Source organism: Sorex fumeus, unplaced genomic scaffold (assembly GCF_029834395.1).
Source record: "Sorex fumeus unplaced genomic scaffold, SorFum_2.1 ptg000130l, whole genome shotgun sequence".
In the NCBI taxonomy this organism is placed as follows: Eukaryota; Metazoa; Chordata; class Mammalia; order Eulipotyphla; family Soricidae; genus Sorex; species Sorex fumeus.
This window is the reverse complement of record NW_026606187.1, coordinates 6,397,190-6,420,366: the sequence shown is the minus strand read 5'-3', so window position 1 is coordinate 6,420,366 and position 23,177 is coordinate 6,397,190. Positions and strand designations below refer to the sequence as shown.

The 23,177-nt window shown below is 52.8% G+C and overlaps 1 protein-coding gene across 1 annotated transcript; it reads right to left on the bottom strand.

The window, feature by feature from the left end:
• Positions 1-15,313: 15,313 nt before the first annotated feature.
• CHP2 (calcineurin like EF-hand protein 2) lies at positions 15,314-19,235 on the bottom strand. Its single transcript, XM_056138921.1, has 7 exons — positions 18,983-19,235; positions 17,927-17,999; positions 17,753-17,833; positions 17,536-17,666; positions 17,095-17,156; positions 15,645-15,767; positions 15,314-15,443 (listed from the first exon to the last, which is right to left on the bottom strand). Exons 1-7 carry the CDS (start codon positions 19,047-19,049, stop codon positions 15,390-15,392), a joined length of 591 nt encoding a protein of 196 aa, XP_055994896.1. The 5' UTR covers positions 19,050-19,235; the 3' UTR covers positions 15,314-15,389.
• Between the last annotated feature and the right edge of the window lie 3,942 nt (positions 19,236-23,177).

Below are 23,177 nucleotides of genomic sequence, written 5' to 3'. Positions count from 1 at the left end.
CAGAAAGCTTCGTGGTCGTGAGCCCACAAGCCTCATCACTCAATAGCTGCCTGATCTTGAGGCTCTGACCTGACATCCATCACAAGGGGCTGATGGGGACAACTTCAGGTTATAGGCTTACTGTCAGAATTAAATGAGGCAATAGTTGAAGAGGGCTTTGTTAGTGTGTGAGAGCCCAGGGCTAATATGCCTTTCCATTATAATTCAGTAAAAAGCTAATGTCAGGTGGTGCTCGGGGAGGGGGGGGGGCGTGCAGGGCCGGGGAACAAATCCACGCCTCCCCTTCCTTTCCCGTCCCCTGCAAAGTGTCAGCCTGTGAAGCTCCTGGCCCTCATCTACAGCGTTCTACATGGCTTCCTACCCACCACCACAATTTATGAATAAATGATGTTTTCAACATACTTAAATAGGAATTATTGCGGGACTTCTTTAAATAGGAATTATTGTGGGAACTTCATGCTGATTCAATTTTATCCAGCTGGAACTTTTTCAAGAATTCCCTTTCCATTGACAAAAACATTCTCACAGAAGGCTCAACTAGCAACAACAGCTTAGGAAACCCTCAGATAAGGACTTAATGCCCCCATGGTGAGAAAATTGTTAGATTTTCACAAATTTTCCTTTATTGAAGTTTTTTTAATTCCATTAGCTATTTAGTGGAATCAAGTAATATAGTAATTAATTATTAGTGGCCTGGTATGGGGACAGGCTTACCCTTGGTTGGGAAAATGGGGTCAGTGGTGGAGGGAAAGTGACAGTGGTGGTGGGATAGGGGTTGGAGTATTGAGCGCCTGGAACAAAGGCATCATGGACAATCTTGTAAACCGCATTGTTTAAATAAAGCTAGATTGGGGCTGGAGCGATAGTACAGCGGGTAGGGCGTTTGCTTGCATGTGGCCGACCTGGGTTCGATGCCCAGCATCCCATATGGTCCCCTGAGCACTGCCAGGAGTAATTCCTGAGAACAAAGCCAGGAGGAACCCCTGTGCAATGCCGGGTGTGACCCAAAAAGCAAAAATAGAAATAAATAAAGCTAGAGAAAAAAAAGAATTATCTTCCCCCCTGATCTGAGTTGCAACAGGTCAAGAAAAATCTCAGCAGGATTGCAGGGTCAGACTCACTGGAGGCAACACCTAGACAGATCACTCTTGACCCCACTGTTTAGAGAGAAGAAGGACAGAGAAGGAAAGAAATCGGGGAGGGGGGTGGAGGGAGGGAAGAGAATGGGAAGTAATGGATCAACAGGCATCAGGGCTTCAGTCATAGGCGATATGGGAGAGTGGTATAGCCATGAATCCAAAACATTCATTCAATACCCAACAAAACTGAAAACATCAGATCTAAGTTGAAACCACTGGATTTTTGTAATGTGCCTGTCAAGTTGACTGGGGGGGGATAGGGTAGGAGTTTAGTTGGGAGGGAATATGGGAACACTGGTGGTGGGATTGGTGGGATTGCCTAAACCTCAACTATCAATAACTTTGTAAATCATCGTTCTTTTTGTTTTTTTGCTTTTTTGGGTCACACCCGGTGATGCACAGGGGTTATTCCTGGCTTTGCACTCAGGAATTACTCTGGTGGTGCTCAGGGGACCATACGGGACGCTGGGAATCAACCCGGGTTGGCTGTGTGCCCTACACGATATGCTATCACTCCAGCCCCAATCGTAGTTCTTTAATAAATCACTTGATCACTTGATATCCCGTTACTCATAGATTTGCTCGAGTGGGCGCCAGTAACGTCTCCATTCATCCCTGTCGCGTGCTAGTGTAGCCCAATGGTGTCTGCTTGTTCTAGGAACACGAAGAGCCTCAAACCAATCGTTCAGAGTCTTTTTTTTTTTTTGCTTTTTGGGCCACACCTTGCGATGCACAGGGGTTATTCCTGGCTCTGCACTCAGGAGTCACTCCTGGCAGTGTTCAGGGGACCATATGGGATGCTGGGAATTGAACCCGGGTTGTCCGCGTGCAAGGCAAACGCCCTACCCGCTGTGCTATCTCTCCAGCCCTCATTCAGAGTCTTGATGAAGAAGTATGACCATCTCGTAGGTGGGCTGCCACACAATCTTTTGACGTTCCAGTCAGTAATGGTTCTAGTCCAGTGGTCGTCTCCAAATTTCATTATGTGTCCAGCCCATCTGATTTTCGATGCCTTGGCTAACAAGACAGCGTCCCTGATTCTTGACAGTCGATGGAGGTCGAACTCCGGATTCTTTCTCTCATTTGAGTGAAGCGTGATACTCCAAGCATAACTCTTTCGATTCCTCTTTGGGAGACCCGAATAGCGTTCTCATCCTGTTTTCGTAGGGCCCAGGTCTCTGAGGCATATGTAAATGCAGGAAGAACAGTGGAATCGAAGAGATGTGCCCAGAGCCAGAGGTTCTTGTCCTCTTAGCTATTTTTCTGTGCTCTTGAAGGTGTTCCAAGCCGCTCTCTTCCTCCTGTGCAACTCAGGTGCCAGGTCATTCGTCATGTTGACTTTTTGACCTAGGCACACATAACTGTTGCATTCGAAGATGTTCGTTCCGTTGAGAGTGAATGGAACATCAGGAACGAGATCGTTTCTCTTAAACATTGTCTTCATGAGATTCAGCTGTAGTCCGACCTTTCCACACTCATGGTCGAGGTCAGCCAGCATTTGTGCCACTTGGCTAATGTTTGGTGTTATTAGAACTAGGTCATCAGCAAAGCGAAGGTGGTGTAGTTGCCAACCGTCTATCTTCACTCCCATTCCTACCCATTCCAGTCTGCGCATGACGTTCTTTGAGGGTGGCACTGAAGTGTTTCTGTGAAATGGTATTGCCCTGCCGAACCCCTCTCTTCACATGGATGATCACTTCTTTGTAGAATGGTGAGATCCTGGTAGTGAATTCATAATTCAGCTCACGGAGGATCCCGATGTATTGAGTTTGAACACTCTATTTGGGTAGGGCTTCAATGACTGCTTCTGTCTCAACAGAATCAAAGGCCTTCTTTAGATCAATGAACGTTAGACAGAGCAGCATCTTGAACTCCTGAGAAACCTCAATGAGCTTTTTTTTTGATAATAATAATAATAATAATAAAAGTTTTAGAGGCCGGAGAGACAGTAGAGCAGGGAAGGTCTTTACCTCGCACTCAGCCAGCCTGGGTTCAATCCCCACCACCCCTGTAGTCCCCAAACCCCCTACCATATAACTGAGTACAAAAGCCCTCACCTCAGCACAGCCTGGTGTGTCCCAGAAACAACAACAACAACAAAAAACCCAAAAAATTCTATTAAAAAAATTAATGTGGGACTGGAGCAATAGCACAGCCGGTAGAGCATTTGCCTTGCACCGGCCGACCCCGGTTTTATTCCCAGCATCCCATATGGTCCCCCAAACACAGCCAGGAGTAATTCTTGAGTGCATGAGCCAGGAGTAACCCCTGAGCATCGCAGGTATGACCCAAAAAGAAAAAAGGAAATAAAAAGGAAAATGGTATGCTTGAAACTCAACTATGACTAACTTAGTAAATCACAGTGACTAACTAAAATAATTAATTTAAAAATTTTAATGTAATTAAAATAAATAAAAGATTCCAGGACAGAGTGAAGGAACAGACATATTTAGCCTCGAAACTCAGCACACAGCACCATCTCCCCTCATGCTTAACTACCAGTTTGCTGGTTCAAGACTAGCCTGAGCCATCAGCCAGGCCTGGGGCTCCCTCCGCTATGGTCCGTGTCCACTGTTGACCCCACACCCTGGCCTCAAGGAGCTGGCGATGGACCAGGATGTGCCTATGCTATGGGAAGTGTTCACAGATAGATGCAAGTGTCTCCTGTCAGCCTCCTGGCTTCCTCATTCGCCTCTAACTCGTGTCTCTTTTCCATCCCTGGCCAGGGGCTGGCTTCAGGCCAACACCAGAGTCACCAGGAGCCGTCACGTCCAGTGCACTGGTCACCTGCTGCCCTCACTGCCCAGGTCCGATCCCATCCACTCAGAGAGATTCCACTTCTCTCAGCAAACCCCATCCCGTTTGTGAGGCTCCCGGGGAAGCAGGTGCTGAGGGCTGGAGCACAGAGACTGCTGGGAGGGACACAGGATGGGCCAGGAGAATGCAGGGGAGTCTGGCGAAGGCTTGGTCACCCAGGGAGAGGTCTGGATCGAGGCTGCCACTGAGAGAGTCCCACGAATGAACCTTCACCAAGGCCTGGCACCAGACTTGCTGGGAGTGTTGGGAGAAGGCTGAGGCCTCAGCCTGTGAGGCAAGCTGGCTGCTAAGGGGAACAATCTTCTTTCTACTGAGTATCTCTGGCTCCCTTGGGAAGCATTACTTGGCCCGCATGCTGGGTTCCCAATTCTCCTCCTCCGCGAGCAGTGTTTTTGTTTAGTTTTGTTTTGTTGGGGGCCATACTGGTACTGCTGAGGGCTCACTCCTGGCTCTGTGCTCAGGAGTGACCCAGGGGAATATTTGTGGTCCTTGGGATCAATCCCATCAACGGCCAAGACCCAGAGACAATAAAACCCAGCTCCCAGAAGAGAACAGCATAGAGTCTCCTGCCCCTGCGCCTGGCTGCCCTCGCCGGAGCCCCTTGGAGGGGAGCGGGTTGAGCTTTCCTCCCCGCCCCGACCAGGGATCCGGCAGCCAAAGACCTCCAGGACCAGCCACCACCATGCTGAGACCACTCTCCGCACACATGAAGGTACTGGCAGAGGGACAAAGTCATGCGGGTTCCGGGGCCGAGATCTCCAAGCCTACTCGGGCCGGGCATCCTTCACCCAGATCCTCCAAACTCCAGTAGGCGGGGGTCACACCCACCAACTGGCCCCCTGGCGCCGTGTAATCCCATCAACGGCCAAAACCCAGAGACTATAAAAACCAGCTCCTGGAACCGCACGGCCGCATTTGCGGCCGTACAAAATCTTATTATGACATCTTATTATCTCATTCCTACTTTGGACAAACTGGCAGGCTACCGAATGTAGCCTGCCCACACGGCAGAGTCTGGCAAACTCCCCGTGGCGTACCCAATATGCCAAATACCAGTAACAATGATGGGTCTCATCCTCCTAAAGAGCCTTGAATATAATCTCAGGGCTAGGATGAAAGAGACGTTACTGGGGCCTGCTCGAGGCAATCGATGAATAACAGGATGATTTGTGATTTGATTTGTGGGATCAATCCTAGCATGCAGGGCAAGTGCCTTCACCCCTGTACTATTTCTCCAGGCCCACACTGATGTTGGGGGTGGCATATCCCTAATGTTTTTACTATTTTGGCTCCATGATAAGTATTAGTGAACATCTATTAAACATGGGAAACATGTTAAATATACAATGTGTGCTAGCAACAAAATGCTAGAATTCTCCTTGCTTTGTGATCAATTTAGCGTGTGTGTGTGTTCAATATATATATATATACATATATATATATGTATATATATATATATACCGAACAGGTCACATATGGTTACTTAATTGTGTTTTTGAAAGTTGGTTTCAAGATCAATGTTGTCTATAAGGTAAAGCTGTTTTCTATTCATTTTTGCAAATGTCTGTGTTCCCTCCCTAGAAGGAGATTGTGCCTCACCTCATGGGGACCACATGTGGCAAGTAAGAGATGCCACAGATTCTCTCAACTTCCCCCATTCAGAAGGAGAGGCTGCAGTCTCTCCTCTCCTAGGGCCATAACTGTTTCCTCCATTCATTGTGGTAGACATGACACTGTCCTGACTTACTTCTTCACTTCCTGTCTCTTGGGCTTCTGCTCTGGAAGCCTTAACTATAAAGGTTTAGTAAAAGTAAGTAAAGGCCCTCCCGTTGATCCTCGATTTGCTCTAGGGGGCCCAGTAACGTCTCCATTGGAGACTTTGTTGTTACTGTGTCTGGCATATCGAATACTCTCGGTAGCTTGCCGGGCTCTCCGAGAGGGGCGGAGGAATCGAACTCTGGTCGGCCATGTTGGCTGCGTGCAAGGCAGATGGACTTATCTTGCTTACAGCACCCTTTTTTCTAGTAGTGGCCGGTTGCCTTCCCAAAATGTAGGGGACCAGTGCACTATGGGAATGAGCAGGGACATGCTCACACATGAAAATACACATGGGGCTGGAGGGATAGCACAGCGGGTAGGGCATTTGCCTTGCACGCAGCCGACCCCAGGTTCGATTTCCAGCATCCCATATGGCCCCCTGAGCACTGCCAGGAGTAATTCCTGAGTGCAAAGCCAGGAGGAATGGCTGTGCATCGCCGGGTGTAACCCAAAAAGCAACACACACACACACACACACACACACACACACACACACGCCATTCTGTTCAAGAGAGATTGGACCAGGGGGATGGCTCAAGGCCCTGGAGCCCAGGGTTCAATCCCTGGCACCGCATGTTCCCTGAGTACCCATGGGAGCACTGCCAGGCGTAGGGACCCTTCCTCCCTCTCCTCCCACCAAAAAGAGAGATAAATTGATTGTGATTTCCAGTTCCTGGGATGAGCAGGTGGCCTGCTCCTTCGGGCAGCAAGGGATATCCTCCTGATTCTCATGATTAGGGGACCAAGGTTTGCCTCTGGGATTTGGGGCTATACTGTGGGGCAAGAGCTTTCCTTTTACTCGGGACAGCTGCTGAAGAATAAAACGAGACAAGCAGAACAAATCATACTATTAGGTGTTTTATTCATGTAAGATTTGTTCGGGACCAAATGGGGGCCGGTGGAAGAAATAGTGACATGCCCAGAATCGGGGATCACCCTGCCCCCAGAACAGAAGATAGGACTGATGACCCACCTGGACAGGAAGCCACCAGGCTGCATCTATGCCTCCTCACATCAACCCTCTACAGATAACAAGGCACCGGTTCCTATAGTCTCTGTCCCCTTTTCCCACCAAGGACAACTTAAAAAATCCTGCTTAGTCTCATAAGGCTCTCGTCATTGAGGCAGCTGGTCTGGGTTTGACCCCCAGTGCTGTATATGGTCCCCAGAGCCCGGCTGGGAGTGATTCCTTGACTCAGAGCCAGGAGTAAGCCCTGAGCACAGCCAGGCGTGCTCTACCCAAGAAGGAAAAGAAGACAAGCAGCTGCAGGAGGCGGATCTGGAAGCTGTGCATGCTGTCCCCTGTCCCAGCAGGTCCCCCAAGCACTGCCAGGAGCCACCCTCAAGCACTGAGCTGAGACCAGCCCCTGAGCACCACGGGGATGTGGCCCCCAAACCAAAATCGGACTAACAAATGCACAAGAACAAAATCAATGCAGGTGCTAGCACAACCGGGAGAGGCAACGAGTGCTTTCTAATGAGCTCATTGCACTTCACGGAACGCACCATTCCCTAGTCTACCTTTGGACTTTTCCTTCTCATTTGGGAACCAATAAATTCCTCTTCTTTCATAATCCACTTAACAACCGAAAGAATCCAGACAAATTCAGAGCAGTCTTAGTTTATAGAGAGGGCTCAAGGGACCTTGGCTAAAGTAAAGCAGGGGAGTGGCGGGGGGCCGGAGGGCGAGGTAGGGGAAGGGCAGACTCAGATGTGGGAGACTCTGTTGTTACCTGTCTCTTGGTAGTGCTCCTGGGGCCCCGCAGGGTCAAGGGACTCACCAAGGTTGTATGGTGAGTAATTAACCGGCTCCAGATTCAATGTCAGCCCAATATGACTCTGAACACCAAGTTCTTTTCACTGATTCTCAGGCAGGCTTACCCTAGGAATCCAGTCGTCATGACGCCTCTTACCATCAAGAGAGTTTTATGGGTGATGATGGGAAACGACTGGGCAACCTAGAGTTTCCTCCTTTGGAGAGTCGAGTTCCAAACTTCGAACTCTCTTCCTGAAGAGGTGAGGAGAGGCGTGAGGCTGCCTAGGTCCACTCCGGACCTCCAGCTGGCTGTCTTGCTTGTCTCCTTCCTGCCCTCGCTCCACCCATGCTCTCAAATTCAGTCACCTGGGCACGGAAAGGGCTTCCTCTGAATTTCCTCTTCTTGTGGGGGATAGGTAATGGGTTCTTCTAGAAAATTCCAGATTTGCTACCATCCTTTCCCAGCAGCCCTGGTAAAACAAGTTGGGGCAGCTTCCGGGCCCACCCACAGCTCTCTGGAAAGCCCCCTGTCAGGTGAGGGTTCCAGTCCCAGGCCAAGAGCTGCCTCCAGCCCTTCCCTGGAAGATTCTGTTCTCTGGGGCTGGAGCAAAAGTACAGCAGGTAGGACGCTTCCCTTGCTCAAGGGCAACCCAAGTTCAATCCCCGGCACCACATATGGTCCCCTATGCCACTCTAGGGGTGATTTCTGAATGCAAATCAGCAGTAAGCCCTGAGCACCACCAGGTGAGCTCTCACCCCAAAAAAAAGAATTCTGTTCTTTTTTGGGGGGGGATGAGGGGTGTGGGTAAATTTGGATCACACCCAGCAGTGCTCAGGAAACCATATATTGTGCCAGCGATCCAACCCAGGTTGAGTAAATGCAAGGCAAGTGCTTCCCCCAACCTGCTTTCTCTCCAGCCTTCCTGTTCCTTTCACTTGGTAGATGGGCCCCATCCTCAAGCTCAAAGTAGTTCCAGGTCTGCAGACAAAGGGCAGCAGAAGTCGTTGCCTTTAACATTTCCCGCCCGGGCTGGAGAGATCGTGGAGAAGGCAAGCGTGAATTGACCCCCACTCACTCCTCAGCACTACTTGAAGGTCTCCCAAGCACCACCAGGAGAAATCCCTGAGCACAGATCAGGAGTGAAGCCCAAAGAACAGCAAGTGGGGTGTGCCTCCCCCAGCCCAACCTACACACACACACACACACACACACACACACACGCACACACACACTAAAAATTCCTAACTTGACCCTACAGCATCTGCCATAACCCACTATTGCTTGGGCCTGGCCTGTTGTGGGGGGTGGACTGTGTGTCCAGGGTCAGCGTTTCCAAACCCAAAAGCCGCAGCTCCTGGCATGGCCCCTGCAGATCCCACATCCCGCCCCAATCGTGATCCACAACCCCCCACAGCCAGTGGGTCCCCAGAGTGTGGGAAACACTGCAGTGAGGGGACACCGACTGCCAGCATTCTCGCAGCAAGTGGGAGCAGCAAGGACAGGGGATTCCGGCTGCCTTTCAATCCCCCTCCCTCCACTGACCACCCAGCTGGGCTCTGAGGGGTTCTTCTAAAGAGCAACTCTCCCTTTATGACATCGGGGGCGGGGGGAAGCACCTGGTCTGCCCTCGTTGTCGTTATGTATTTACAACTGTGGGCGTGGGTTTCTCCTGTTCAGGCGTGCGCTTTCATTTTTAAGTCCTTTCAAAGGACAGATAAGCCGTCACAGCCAGCACGACTGTAGGTGCTGCATTGCCATGGCAATCATGAGTGTGGGAAACACATCAGTGAAGTTTAGCAACCCCCCCCCCCAAATGTCATCAGCCCCCCCACCGTCCGGAGCCCCATGCACAGGTGGCTGTGCCCGTGGCACTGTTCAAAGGTGAGGTCCAGACAGCTGGTGTCACCCTGGCCAGCCTGGTGCCCCCTACCTACTGCAAAACCAAGGGTACAAAGGTCTGCTGGAATTTAGGGCGGGGATGGGGGGTTGATTGTCAGTCTTCCCCCACACCAGAACAGCAAGAATCTGAGGGACTCCCAGGCCTTCCAATACCCTTCATTAAGTGGGGAGCACTTGCCTGGGCACTGGCCAGTATGGGCATGAACACGAGGCCGGGGTTCTGCTGGGTGTTTTATGGGCACTGCTGAGCTGCATTCAGGAACTGTCCCAGCCAGAAGCTGTTATCCTCGGGGCCAGAGAGATAGTGCGGGAGCTAAGGTCCTTCCTGGCCTTACGTGTAGCCAAACCCAGTTCAAACCCCCGGCATAGCACACAGTTCTTTGAGCACTGCCAGAGACACTTCGAAGCCCAGAGCCAGGAATAGTCTCTGAGCACCACTGGAGGTGGCCCAAAATCCAAAAGATTAAATAAAATAAAATATATCTGAAAGTTTCATCCTTGGAGCTTCAGCTATAAGCTCCAGCTTTAATTATTTGTTAAGAATATGGATGTCAGGGCTGGAGTGATAGCACAGTGGGTAGGGTGTTTGCCTTGTACACGGTCAACCCGGGTTCGATTCCCAGCATCCCATATGGTCCCCTGAGCACTGCCAGGGGTAATTCCTGAGTGCATGAGCCAGGAATAATCCCTGTGCATCGCCGCGTGTGACCCAAAAAGAAAAAAAAAGAATATGGACATCTAAAAGAGAGAGGGAGAGAGAAAGAGAAAGAAATACGCATGCCATAGAAGCAGGATGGGGGATGTGGGTGGGGTTAGAGGGAACCTGGAGACACTGGTGCTGGGAAATGTGCACTGGTGGAAAGAGGGGTGTTGGAACACTGTATGACTAAAACCTAATAATGAAGAGCTTGTTAAGGATTTATCTCACAATGATTCAATTAAAAAAATCTTTAAAAAAGAATATGGACATCTTGGGCTGGAGAGAGAATACAGTAGGTAAGGCACTGGCCTGGCATGAAGCTGACTCCATTAGATTCCTGGTACCTCAAATCATCACCAGAGCCCAGCCAGTAGTGGTCCCCTGAGCACAGAACCCAGAGGAAGCACTGAGGACAGCAAAGTATGATGATGATGATGATGATAATAATAATAATTAATAATAATAATATCCACATCTGAAGATGTGGGAGCTTTGACTCAGGGCCAAAGGACTGAACTCTGAGCAGATAATTCCCATCTGATTAACTCGAGATGTTTGAGACACTCTATAATGAATGAGGCCCACTCTAAAGGAAGATTTCTCTCCCTCTGCCTCTCTGCATTTCCTCTCTTTCTCAGCCCTCCTTTGAGCTCAAGCTCTCTCCTTTAGTTCTCCCTCTAAAGACAAATCTTCCCTCAGGAGCCTGGGATAAAGAGCTGTTCAGCAAGTCTGCCATCAGACTGCCTTTGAAAGGAGAGCGTTGAAATGGGGCCACTCTACCCCTCTGACACGCCCACCCACCCCCCACCGTCCTTTCCTGAACCCGGCCCCCAAAAAAGCAGAAAATTCTACAGAGTTGTCCAATGGCCTCCCGCAGTGCCCGCACACCCACACTCTCAGACAGGAGGGGGCTCGTCTTCCGGAAGCTCAGGGATATGGTGACTGGCTTTCCCCACAGGCGCCCCGTGTGAGAGGAAGTCGGGGGTTTGTGAAGACAGGGAGTGGGAAGGCGAGACAGCAGGGCACTTCCGAATGCCGCCACCGAAGAAGTTGGCTGGGACTCCAGAGAACAGGATTCTGAAGTGTCCCTGTCAGGGGGCGGAGACTGTGCCCACCCACGTCCATCTGGCTGGCCAAGAGGGGCTCCTAAGGCCATCCACTCCCACTATTTCCTCACAGAGATGGAGGCGAGGCTAGTCGGGCAGGTTACACACACACATACACACACACACACACACACACACACACATGCCCTGCCCTGCTTGGGGGGAAGGCAACACCAGTGTGCCTCAGAGCCCTGAAAATAGACTCTCTGGAAACCCCCGCAACCTCACTTCTAAAGAACTAAGCAGAGAAAGTGAAACTACTGCCTCCCAGAGGCATCTGCTGGTCCGGTTCATTGACAGCACTGTGACTCCCAACAGCTCAGATAGGAAAGTACCCAAACATCAGCGGAGGAGTGGGCAAAGGAAGTGTGGTGCAGACATGCAGCGGAACACTATTAGGAAAGCAAGCAAGCAGAAAGATAGATCAGGATCTCGCCTTGCAATCGCCAGCCCGGGGAACCCCCATATGGTTCCCTAGACCCCTTTAGGAGAGATCCCTGAGCAAGAGCCAAGAGTAAGTCCTGAGCACCACCAGGAAGAGGAGGAAGAAGAGGAGGAGGAAGGTAAAGAGGAGGAAGAGGAGGAAAAAGAAGGAGGAGGAAGGAAGGATGGAAGGAAGGAAGGAAGGAAGAAGGGACGGAGGGAGGGAGGGAGGAAGGGAGGGAGGGAGGGAGGGAGGGAGGGAGGGAGGAAGGAGGGAAGGATGAAAGGGAGGAAGGAGAGAGGGAAAGAGGGAGGGAAGGAAAGAAGGAAGGAAAGAAAATTCAATCATTTGTGACACCATTGAGAAATCTCAAGGTGCTAGAAAGATAAATACCACCACATTTCTTTGAAATGAGAACTCTAAGAGAGTTAAATGTGCAGTGGACAATAGAATGGGGTTACCTGGGGTGGGGGTGAGGAATCTGGATACTTCTGCTCTGCCTAGAATAAGAGATGTATGAGTTGAGCAGGTTCCAGACACCTGTTATACCACAAAGGAAGCAGAGGCAACAACAACATACTGGACGCTTGGAAAGGTGTTATGTCTCAGTCAAGTGGCCACTCACAAATACAAAAAAGAAAACCCTGAAAAACAGCGACACGGAGGAACATTTTGGCCATGAAAGATAAATTCATTATCTTGCTTATGGTGAGGGGAATACAATATACACTCATGTCCAAACATCAAATTGTATGCAATTAGTTATATGCGTTTTATTATACCAGTTATACCTCCACAAAAAAAAAAGAATAAAAAGGTCCTCATTTGTGAAGCCCCAAGTTGAGGTCCCAGTACCCCCAGAAAATAGAAGAAAGGATCTGGAGAGATAATACAGCCGACTGGGTGCTTGCCTTGCATGAGGCCAACCCGGGTTCAGTCCCTAGCACCCCAGATGGTGGTTCCCCAAGTGAGTCCTGAGGGCAGAGCCAGGAGTAAGCCCTGAGTACTGGTGGGTGTGGGGAGAGGGAGAATGAAAAATTTAGAGAAAAATTGTTTAAATGTTTTACCTTTGGGTTACACCCAGTGATGCTCATGGATAACTCCTGGCTCTGCACACAGGGATCACTCTAGTGAGGCTCAGGTGTGCTGGGGATCAAACCCGTGTCAGCCGCACTTAAGGCATTTACTCCACTGTACTATCTCTCTAGCAGAGAAATAAAGTTGTTTAACTGGGTCGTTTGTTTATTTGCTTTTGGCTTTTTGGGTCATACCCAGCGATGCTCCTGGCTCTGCGCTCAGAAATTACTCCTGTCAGTGTTTGGGGGACCATATGGGATGCCGGGGATTGAACTCAGGTCGGCCATGTGCAAGGCAAACTCCCTACCTGCTGTACTATCTCTCCAGCCCCAAGTTGTTTAATTGTTAATAAATAAATTTAAACTTTTAAATTTAAAATTTAAAAATGGGCTGGAGCGATAGCACAGCGGTAGGGCGTTTGCCTTGCACGCAGCCAACATGGCCGACCCGAGTTCGATTCCTCAGCCCCTCTCGGAGAGCCTGGCAAGCTACCTAGAGTATCTTGCCCGCACAGCAGAGCCTGGCAAGCTCCCTGTGACGTATTCGATATGCCAGACAAAGTAACAACAAAGTCTCCAATGGAGATGTTACTGGGCCCGCTCGAGCAAATCGATGATCAACGGGAGGGCCTTTACTTACTTACTTACTTAAATTTAAAATAGCCAAAAGGATAGCACAGGTTAAGGCGCTTGTTTTGTACGTGTCTGATTCTGGTTCAATCCTCAGCACCACATTTGGTCCCCCAAATGCCAGGCGTGACCCCCGAGCATGGCTGGGTGTGGCCCAAACTACACTCTCTCTCTCTCTCTCTCTCTCTCTCTCTCTCTCTCTCTCTCTCCCTCTCTGCTGTTTCGCTGTTGAACTGGCCTGTAGTATCCGCCGCTGTCTGTGTTGCAAACATTCTCATCACCACCCACGTGAAAACTCTGAAGGCAGACGTGGGAATCAAGGGATGAAACTGGCTCTCGTCTTGCTCCAAGATAACCCCAAGCGTTCCAGGAGGGGGTGCGACAGACGTGCTCGCAGCTGTGCCCAGCAGTCGCCTGGCTCACGTGACCCTGATCCTCTGTTCTGTGTTGTGTCAGTGAAGGGGACTGCTCTCCAGGGCACGGGCGGTTTCCTCCCCAGGAAGGTCCATCTCATGAAGTGCCTTGCCTCCCCTCGTCCCCGTCACACGGGCTCACCAAGGTCAAACTTTTGAATCCCTCGCGTGATTGCTCTAAGGATGATCTTGCTGGGCCTGATAAGCTCCGTTCCTCTCCTCTGATAATGGTGCTTCATCGCCCATGTAACGGTCAGCCAGTGCCCCTCAGATCTTATCCCCTGGCCCTTACAGGCAGCATGTGACGCAGGCCCGGCTGATTAGAGCTCCGGTCTCCTGCAGAGAGGGAGCAAGGCCCTGTCTGACACTCTGCTTGGAATGACTGTCCAAGAATTCCTCTTCCCCTCGATTTCTTTTTGTGTTGTTTGTTTTATGGGAGGGGGGCACACCTGCTGGTGCTCAGGGCTGACTCCTGGCTCTGTGCTCAGGAATCACACCCGGCGGGGCTTTCAGGGATCATACATGGTGCCAGGAAAGGAATGCAGGTTGGCGGCACGCAAGGCAAGTGCTCTTCCCACTGGGCTCTCCAGCCCTTTGCTGCATTTCCAGGCTGGGAAAGGGAAATGGGGAACTACGGGGAACAGAGCCTCAGAGAGAAGTCAGTAGACTGAGAGGGGAGATGGAGAGGAACAGAGTTCAAACTCAACCACGGAGCACCCCCACCCCCGACAGAGCCTTCCTTCTTCTCCATGGCAAACGCCCAGTAAGAAGACCCCTTTGCACTCTGGTCACTGACCACTGATGTCACTGTTCACTCATTTGTAAGCAGGAGGTGGCAGGCTGATTTGCAGATCAAAGGAGCGAGGCTTTCGGACACACCCTCTGCTTTGGTCTTCTTTGGCCCTCAACAGAGTTCAGTGGGGAAGTCACAGTGAAGAGGACTTCACACTGACGTGGATTTGGGATAATGTCTCTTTGCTAGAACTTGTACAGATGTGAAGTTACACTGCTGTACATCCGAAATGTACATGAAATGCACCAATGTTACTCAAATTTTTTTAAAAAAAGGAATAAAGAGGAATAAAGGCATGAAGAGGAACTTTTAATTAATTCATTTTAAGGTTTGGGGCCCACTTGGCAGTGCTCAGGGGCTACTACTGGCTCTGTGCTCAGAAATAACCCCCGAAGGTGCTTCGGGAGACCACATGTGCCACCAGGGATTCAAACCAGGGCTGGCCACGTGCAAGGCAAGGGACTTAACCGCTGATCTCTCCTCTCTGGCCCTCAAGAGAATAGTTTTGGGGTTTTTTGTTTGTTTTGTGTTGGTTTGGTTTTGTTTTTTTGGGCCACACCTGGTGATACTCAGGGTTTACTCCTGGCTTTGCACTCAGGAATTACTCCTGGCGGTGCTCAGGGGACCATACAGGATGCCTGGGATGGAATCCGGGTGGGCCACGTGCAAGGCAAATGCCCTAACCACTGTACTATCACTCCAGCCCCTTGAAGAGAATGTTTTTTAAAATAGATTATGTTGGGTCCCTGTCTCCACAGGAGCCGAGGATGGATCCCAAGAAGAACTGGTCTGAGCAGCAAAAGGCACGAAGTGGGGGTCACTTCAGGATCCGGATGCTCATTTTCTGCTCAATGTTCATCTTCTCTAACGACTGAGGAGAGTAGGGCAATCGTCAGGAGGCCTGAACCCCAGTCCCGGGAACTTTCAGCCTCTTCTTCCCTTCCCCTCGGCCCCGGGTGCCCTAAGAACCTGCCCTCTCCGCCCTTTCTAACTTCCTTTCCCACTGTCGTTCATCCCAAGGACCACCTGCCCCCCGCCACCCTAGCTTCCTGGGCCCAACGGGCCTCCTGACCTTGGTGAACTCCAGGAAGGACACAGCCCCATCTCCATCCTCATCAGCCTCCTGGACCGTGCGGTCGGTGATACTCTCCAACTGCTCCTCCGTCACCTGCACCCCGACCATCAGCCGGAGCACCTGGGGGAGGAGAAGGGGAGAGGGTCACAAGAGAAGTTGCCGAGACCCACATCATCCCCAGAGGAGATCAACCACTCAGAGTCTGTGTTTCGTCCATGCTCAGCCCAGTCATGTCTCGCCATATCCCATCTTGCCCCCCATTTCTCCATCCAGCCCCACCCAGTGCTCCTCGTTTCCCCACACTCACCTCCACCGTCTCCCCAAGCCCGTGACCAACCCCCAGCCTTCAAGCCCAAGGTGAGCTGCCTCCTTTTCTCCTGACCTCACCCACCCCCAAACCCTCCCAACCCCGTTGCTGTTCTAAAGGCACGATCCTCTCAGCCTCAGTGCTACTGACAATGCAGGGGCCGTGGGGAGTATTGGTTGAGAAGAGGCCTGGATATTGCAAGACAGGGAGCTGCAATCTGACTTCTAGTCCCAGAGGGATAGGACAGCGGTAAGGGCGTTTGCCTTGCACGCAGCTGACTTGAGTTCCATCTCCAGCATCCCATAGGGTGCCCGAACTCCACCCAGAGTAATTCCTGAGTGCAGAGCCAGGAAGAACCCCTGAGCATTGCCTGGTGTGACCCCCAATAAAATTTAATTAAAAATTCCCAAAAAACAAACAAACAAACAAAAAAGCAAAACCAGAATACAGGGGCTGGAGCAATAGCACAGCAGGTAGGGTGTTTGCCTTGCACACGGCCAACCCAGGTTCGATTCCCAGCATCCCATATGGTCCCGTGAGCACTGCCAGGGGTAATTTCTGAGTGCAGAGCCAGGAGTAACCCCTGTGCATCGCCAGGTGTGACCCCCCAAAAAAATCAAAAATAAATCCTGGGGGCTAGAGCGATAGCACAGCAGGTAGGTGTTTGCCTTGCACGCGACCAACTCCAGTTTGATGCCCAGCATCCCATATGGTCCCCTGAGCACTGCCAGGAGTAATTCCTGAGTGCAGAGCCAGGAGTAACCCCTGAGCATTGCCGGGTGTGACCCAAAGTGCGGAAATAAATAAATAAATCCTGACTTCTAGCCCCTGGCTGTAACAGTCCCCAGAAACATCTCCAGCTACTGCGAGTGGTGTTTGGGGAAAGATCCCCTCCTGCTGCCCACCATTGGCTTCTGCTCAAGCTTAGTCCCAACAACACCCCCAACACACACACACACACACACACACACACACGCGCGCGCACACACACACACCAACTCTTGCAGTTGACCCATAGGCCATTTCTCCCCTTGGCCCTTCCCCTGGTTGTGTGTCCAGCCCCTGTCAATTCCCCCCCCACCCCTCCCAGTGGCCCCTTGGACCCCTCCACATCAACCGCTGCCCTTTTGTTCTTCCCACCTGCAGCATCTCATGTTTGGAGATCTTTCCATCTCTGTCCTGGTCATAGAGCTGAAATGCGACTGGGGAGAGAGGGGAGGAGGAAAGGAAGATGGTTCATCCTGGCTGGGTTATCTACCAACAAAAAGCCTGGAGTGTGTGTGTAGGAGTGGGGCAGGGGGCAGGGGAGTCAGCAGAGCTTCCCAGGAGACTGGGAGTAGGTATCTGAGAGGGAGCTCAGGGGTGAAGCTCCCTGGGTTCCATCCCTGGTACTGCACAGCGTCCCCTGAGCACCAGCAGGGAGTGATCCCTGAGCACAGAACCAAGAGTAATCCCTGAGCACTGCTGAATGTGGGCAAAAAGAAAAAGAAAAAATAAAGATTGGAGGTGTCTGAGGCCTCTGACCGGGTGGGAAATCTAGGGGTCCCGTGCAGGGGCGCCTGATGGTCCCCAGAAACGCACAGCGAAGTTTGTTGGTTCTGCTGTTGAGGGGTTCGGGCTGCTCCGGGTCGCGGGCCCCCGAGCTCTCCTCGTCCACAGGTCGGAAATGAGCAAGGACGCGGGCGAAGTCCCGGAAATCCACTTTCAGATTCCTGGAGGGGTCCGCAGAGGGTGAGCGGGGCCTCCCGCGACTCCGACACCCCCAGCCCAGCCACCCCCACTCCCGGGGAGGCCTCACCCATCGCGGAAGAAGCTGTCGATGATGCGGTCCCCCAGGGGGTTCACAGCCAGCGCCCCAATCTGCTGCAGGTCCACGCGGCTGCACGCCAAGGAGAAAAGGGGGTCAGGCTGGCGGCCCCCGAGGGGAGGGGTCAGAGAGAGCGTCCGAGGGGGCCAGAGCAGCGCCGCTCACCTCAGGTAGCCCTTCTTGTTGCTGTCCAGGGCCCGAAAGCGGTGGTAGAGGCGGAGCAGGCTGGCCTGCGAGACTTGGGGGGGGGGGGGGGGATGGGTGCCGTGAGGCTGGGCCTGGACCCGCTCCAGGGGCCCCTTCCTGGGATATGCGGGTTGCTTGCAGGAGAGGATGTTCCAGGCAGAGTCCATGAGGTTGAAGGGCGCATGACCCTCCACACACGCACACACACCCCACCACCACCACCAATGCGTCCCCGTGTGACTCCAAGGACTCAAGGGACCAAAGTCGGCCCCACCCCTCTGTCCACAGTCTATCAAACTCGGCGTCTCCTGGGCACCCACAATCCCCAGGATCCACACTCTCCTGGAACCAGAACCCTGGGCCCCCTGGGTAAACGTCCCCAGGCCCAGGACCTGGATCCTGGATGCCTGCATTTGTCCAGCTTTAGTCTCGCTGGACCCCGGGTGCACTGAGCCCCTCCTGGGTCCAGCATCCTGCCTGGACCCTCAGCCTGTGGCAGCCCCCCACCCCTGGGCTGCGCCTCAACAGTCCACAACGGGCCCCAGCCCCGTCCATCCTCCTGCTGGAGGCACCCCCCCCCCCATCACCACCACCCAGTTCAGCCCAGCTCACAAGCCCACACTCCGCTCACCACCTGCCCCCAGCCCCCTGCGTCCGGCTCACAGCCAGTCCCTGGTGCCCCGCGCCCCGCTGGCAGCTGGTACCCTGTGCCCCATGCCGGGCGTCCCACTCACATCCCGCACTCCGCACCCCGCGTCCGGCTCAGGCCCTGCACTCCACACCCCGCACCCCGCGCCCGGCGCCGGGCTCACCCCCTGCACCCACATCCCGCGCCCCGCGCCGGGCTCACACCCTGCACCCACACTCCGCGCCCCGCGCCGGGCTCACGCCCTGCACCCACACTCCGCGCCCCGCGCCGGGCTCACCCCCTGCACCGCGCCCCTCTCGCCCCCGGCACCCACGCTCCACCCCGCGCCCCGCGCCCGCTCGCAGCCTGCGCCCACCCCGCGCGCCCCGCGCCCGTGCCCCGCTCACAGCCCGTCTCCCGCCGGATGTCGTCCACGTCGGGAATCGTCGCGGCGCGCGAGCTGCGGGAGCCCATGGCCGAGCCGCGGCGGACCCAGGCGCGCTCCCCTCCGCCTCCGGGCGCGGCCGTCCCCTGGCCCCGGGGCCGAAGGCCACAGGCCTGGCGGGGCGCCAGCCTGCCGAACCCCGGCGTGCCTCGCCTCCCACCCGCGACCGGGGCGGGGAGGAAACAATGCCCGGGACGGCGGGTCACCGGGGCGGGCGGCTCCGCGGAGTGGCCGGGCCGGGCGGGGCCGGCGGGGCGGGGCGCACCCCAGCGCGGCCCGCGGGGCCCCAGGGCTGGGCTCCCCCGCCGCGCCCGGCCACTGCCCCGCGGGGGCCTGGACCAGCCCCGAGACCGAGCCCTGGGGAGGACGGCGGGCCCGGCGGGAGCGAGAGCGCCGGCCCCGAGTCCCCCGTCCCGCTCTGGCCCGGCCCAGGTCGGGGGACTTGGAAGCTCCCCCAAACGAGCCCGGAGGCGCGCGCTCTCAGGCCGGCTCGAGGGGACGCGCTGGTGCCCGGACTCGCATCCTCACCCGAAGGATTCGGCTTCGGTCCCAGCGTGCGTGGAGCGGGGCTGTCTCTGTGGACCAGTCCGCAGACTGGGGTTCGAGTGCTGCTGGGATTTAATGGAGTGGATTAGGTCCAACATGGAAGCGTCGCTGGGGCGGGAGGGTTAGTGCAAGAGTAAGGCACTTTGGGTGCGCAGACCCGGTTCAACCCCTGGTACCATATTGTCCCCCAAAGTGGGTGGCTGCAACTCTAGAGGGTCCCAGAGCACCCCTCCCGCCCCCCCAAGGGACCGCCCCCACACCCGACCCAGCAGCACCACAGCCCAGTCGGCCTAGAATCCAGAGGAGACCACCCCCCCCAAAACCTGCTTCAGAAACCCTCCCCTCCAAAAAACGAAAGTAAGAATCACGATTTAAATTAACATCTAGACTTCACTCCTCCTTAGAAATCAGTGGCAGAGAACAGCAGGCGGCTGTTCCCCTGGCTGGGGTCCCAGCCCCAGGCATCCCCATGGACCCCCACCCCTAGGCCTCCTGAAAGCCTCTGATCAACCCCCCAGCACGGCCAGCAAGACATACAGACATCAAGCCTCAGATAGCAATAGTGGCTGCTGGGAGTCAGGACACAGGGACCCAAGTTGGATGCCCCGGGAGCCATTCTCCAGTCTTTATACTGGACTGCTGGCCTGCTTGGCTGAGAACTGCCTCTGGGGCCCCCCTAATGTCTAAGCTCCCCCACTGCCTCCAGTAGAATCAAAGCCTCTTTAGGTGAGGACTAGAATGAGGGGCTCCCTGGGAATGGAGCTAGCGGCACCCTAGTGTCCACTTGGGAATGGATGTCACACCTCTTCCCCCATCCCGATCACCTTGGGCGCGGATCTCCCCAGAAGACACAGTGCCAGAGCTCAAATTCCCTGGGAACGGAGAGACAAGCAGAGAAACCTTCTCCTGGCCCAGCCTTGCCTTGGAGAAGCCTTGAAGAACCACCTCAGAAGCTTTTGTTTCTCTCCCAGAGACCCCCCAAGGAGTCAACAGCTGCCAGAAGGAACACTTGATTTTCTTCAGACACCCCCCATGGACTGACTCTTGCAGGGACACACCAGCTCCCCCGGTGCAGCTGAAAGCACCCAGCTGTGAGTTGGGCTGTGAGGGTCCTGGCAGTTTAGGATTTGATTCCTGAAAGGGACAGAGAGAGAGTCCCTGAGGCACATCACAGTCACCCACAAGGCCTTGGGAAGACTCCCTCCTAGTCCTAATCCCTTAATTAGCATCGCAACTTCCCCCTTCATACCCCAGTTTGAACAACCCAAAAGTGAGGACTGCCATCTGGGTTCTTTCCACATGCACAAGGAGGGCTTCGATCCCTGTCCCCTCCTGGGATCAAAACCGCACCCACTCTGCGGCCGCATCTTGCCAATTGTATGAACTCCTTGGAGGCAACGGAAAGGGAAATGTTTGGGAGAGACTTTCACAGTAAGATCTGTTGGTCTGGATTCATGCTGAAGGGTTTTTGTGGTTGTTTAGTTTTGCTTTTAAACTGACTGTGGTGGGAGAGATAGCTTACTGCAGTGGGGGTGTGTGTGTCATAAGTATGTTTTGCATGCACGAGATCCAGGTTCAGTCCCCAGCACCACATGTTCCCCTGAGCACTGCTGGTCGCAACTCCTGGGCACACCAGGCAGGAGTAGCCCCTGAGCACTGTGGGGTGGGATACAGAACATACGAAAGGAAAAAGAGAATGTCATAATCGTCCTGGATGAAGAAAGGCAGAGAATCAACTGGAAAATGGAGAGGTATGATATAGTCGGGTAAATAGAGGACAGTACCAAGAAAGACAAGTTTCAAATGGTCATGAACATTACCCAGACATTTCTCCAGAGGAGGTGTGCAAATAGCCAATAACTTCAAATAGTGCTCATATCCTTGGTCACCAGGAAAGTACAAACGGGGGCCAGAGCAATGGTACAATATGTAGGGCACTTGCCTTGCACATGGCTGACCCGGGTTCGATCCCCGTCATCCCAGATGGTCCCTTGAGCATGGCCAGGAGTGATTTCGGAGTGAAGAGCCAGGAGTAAGCCCCCCACCCACCCCCCAAAAAAAGAAAGAAAAATACAAAATACAAACCAGAATGAAATACCACTTCACACCCACTCCATGGTAACATCCCACCCAGCCTGGTTCAAATTCCCATTTGCTCACCAGAGAACCGCCAGGGGATATTCCTGAGCCCAGAGGCAGAAAACCCTCTCAGTTCCTCCAGGTGTGACCCAAACCCACACTTCCTCCACAAAAAGGAAGGAAGGAAGGAAGGAAGGAAGGAAGGAAGGAAGGAAGGAAGGAAGGAAGGAAGGAAGGAAGGACAGAAAGAACCAAAGAAAGAAAGAAAGAAAGAGAGAAAGAGAGAGAGAAAGAAAGAAAGAAAGAAAGAAAGAAAGAAAGAAAGGTGAGAAATAGAAAGGAGAAAAAGAGAAAGGCAGAAAGAAAGAGAAAGGAAAGAGAGAAAGAAAGAAAGAGGAGGAAGGAAGGAAGGAAGGAAGGAAGGAAGAAAGAATAAGAAAATCTATAGAAACAAAGTAAATTTGTGGGGCCTGAGAGATAATACAGTGAGTAAGATGCTTGTCTTGCACACAACCAAGCCTGGTTCCATCCCCAGCATCCCATATGGTCTTCTGAGCACTGCCAGGAATGATTACTGAGTGCAGAGCCAGGAGTTAGCCCAGAGCATCTCTAGTTATGACCTTAAAACAAAACAAAACCCAAAGTAAATTTGTGATTGAATAGCCCTTGACTTGTGCTGGGGGAAATGAGTTATAATTAAAGAGTATGAGGTCTCTTTTACTTTCGTTTTATTTTCATTTTTATGTTGGTTCACACCCAACAGTGCTCAAGGCTACATCCAGCTCTGTGCTCAGTGCTTTCCAGACAGTGCTCAGGATCAAATCCAAGTCTCCTGCACACAAAATTTGTTCTTAGCTCACTGAGCTTCATCTCTGTCCCCTGAGGTTTAGTTTTATTTGGTTCAGTTTGGTACCAGGGGCGGGGAGGAACACACCTGGACGTGCTCAGGGCTTATTGCTGGCTCTGTGCTCAGGAATCATTCACAACAGGGATCAGAGGACTGTATCTGGTGCCAGGGACCAAACTCTAGTGTGAGGGAAGTGCCCTAACCACTGTACTATCTCTCTGGCCCCTGAGGTTTATTTTTTAGGTGATAAAAAGGTTCTAAAACTGACTGATCATGATTGCACCTATCTGGACTATAATTATACTAAGTTCACTGATTTGTACACTTCTTTAGGTGGCGAGAAAATGTTACAGTGAGTGTAATATTTTCAAGGTTCACCCATGTTCTGGCAATACCTCATTCTTCTTCCTGACAAAACAAAAACAAAAACATTCCATTGTCCAGACAGATAACATTTGTGTATGTGCCCTCAGATGGCGAGACTTGGGGACTTCCCCATTCGTGAATACTATGGATAAAGCTGCTGCAAGACTCAAGGACAAGTTTAGGTTTGCACATCTGTTTTCCATGTGGGGGCCCTTGGGGGCATCTTTCCAGGGGTGGACTCATGTCTTTGCAGGTTAGCAACAATATGCTCAAGGTTTACTCCAGGCTCTGTGCTCAGGCATTACTCCTGGCGGGGCTT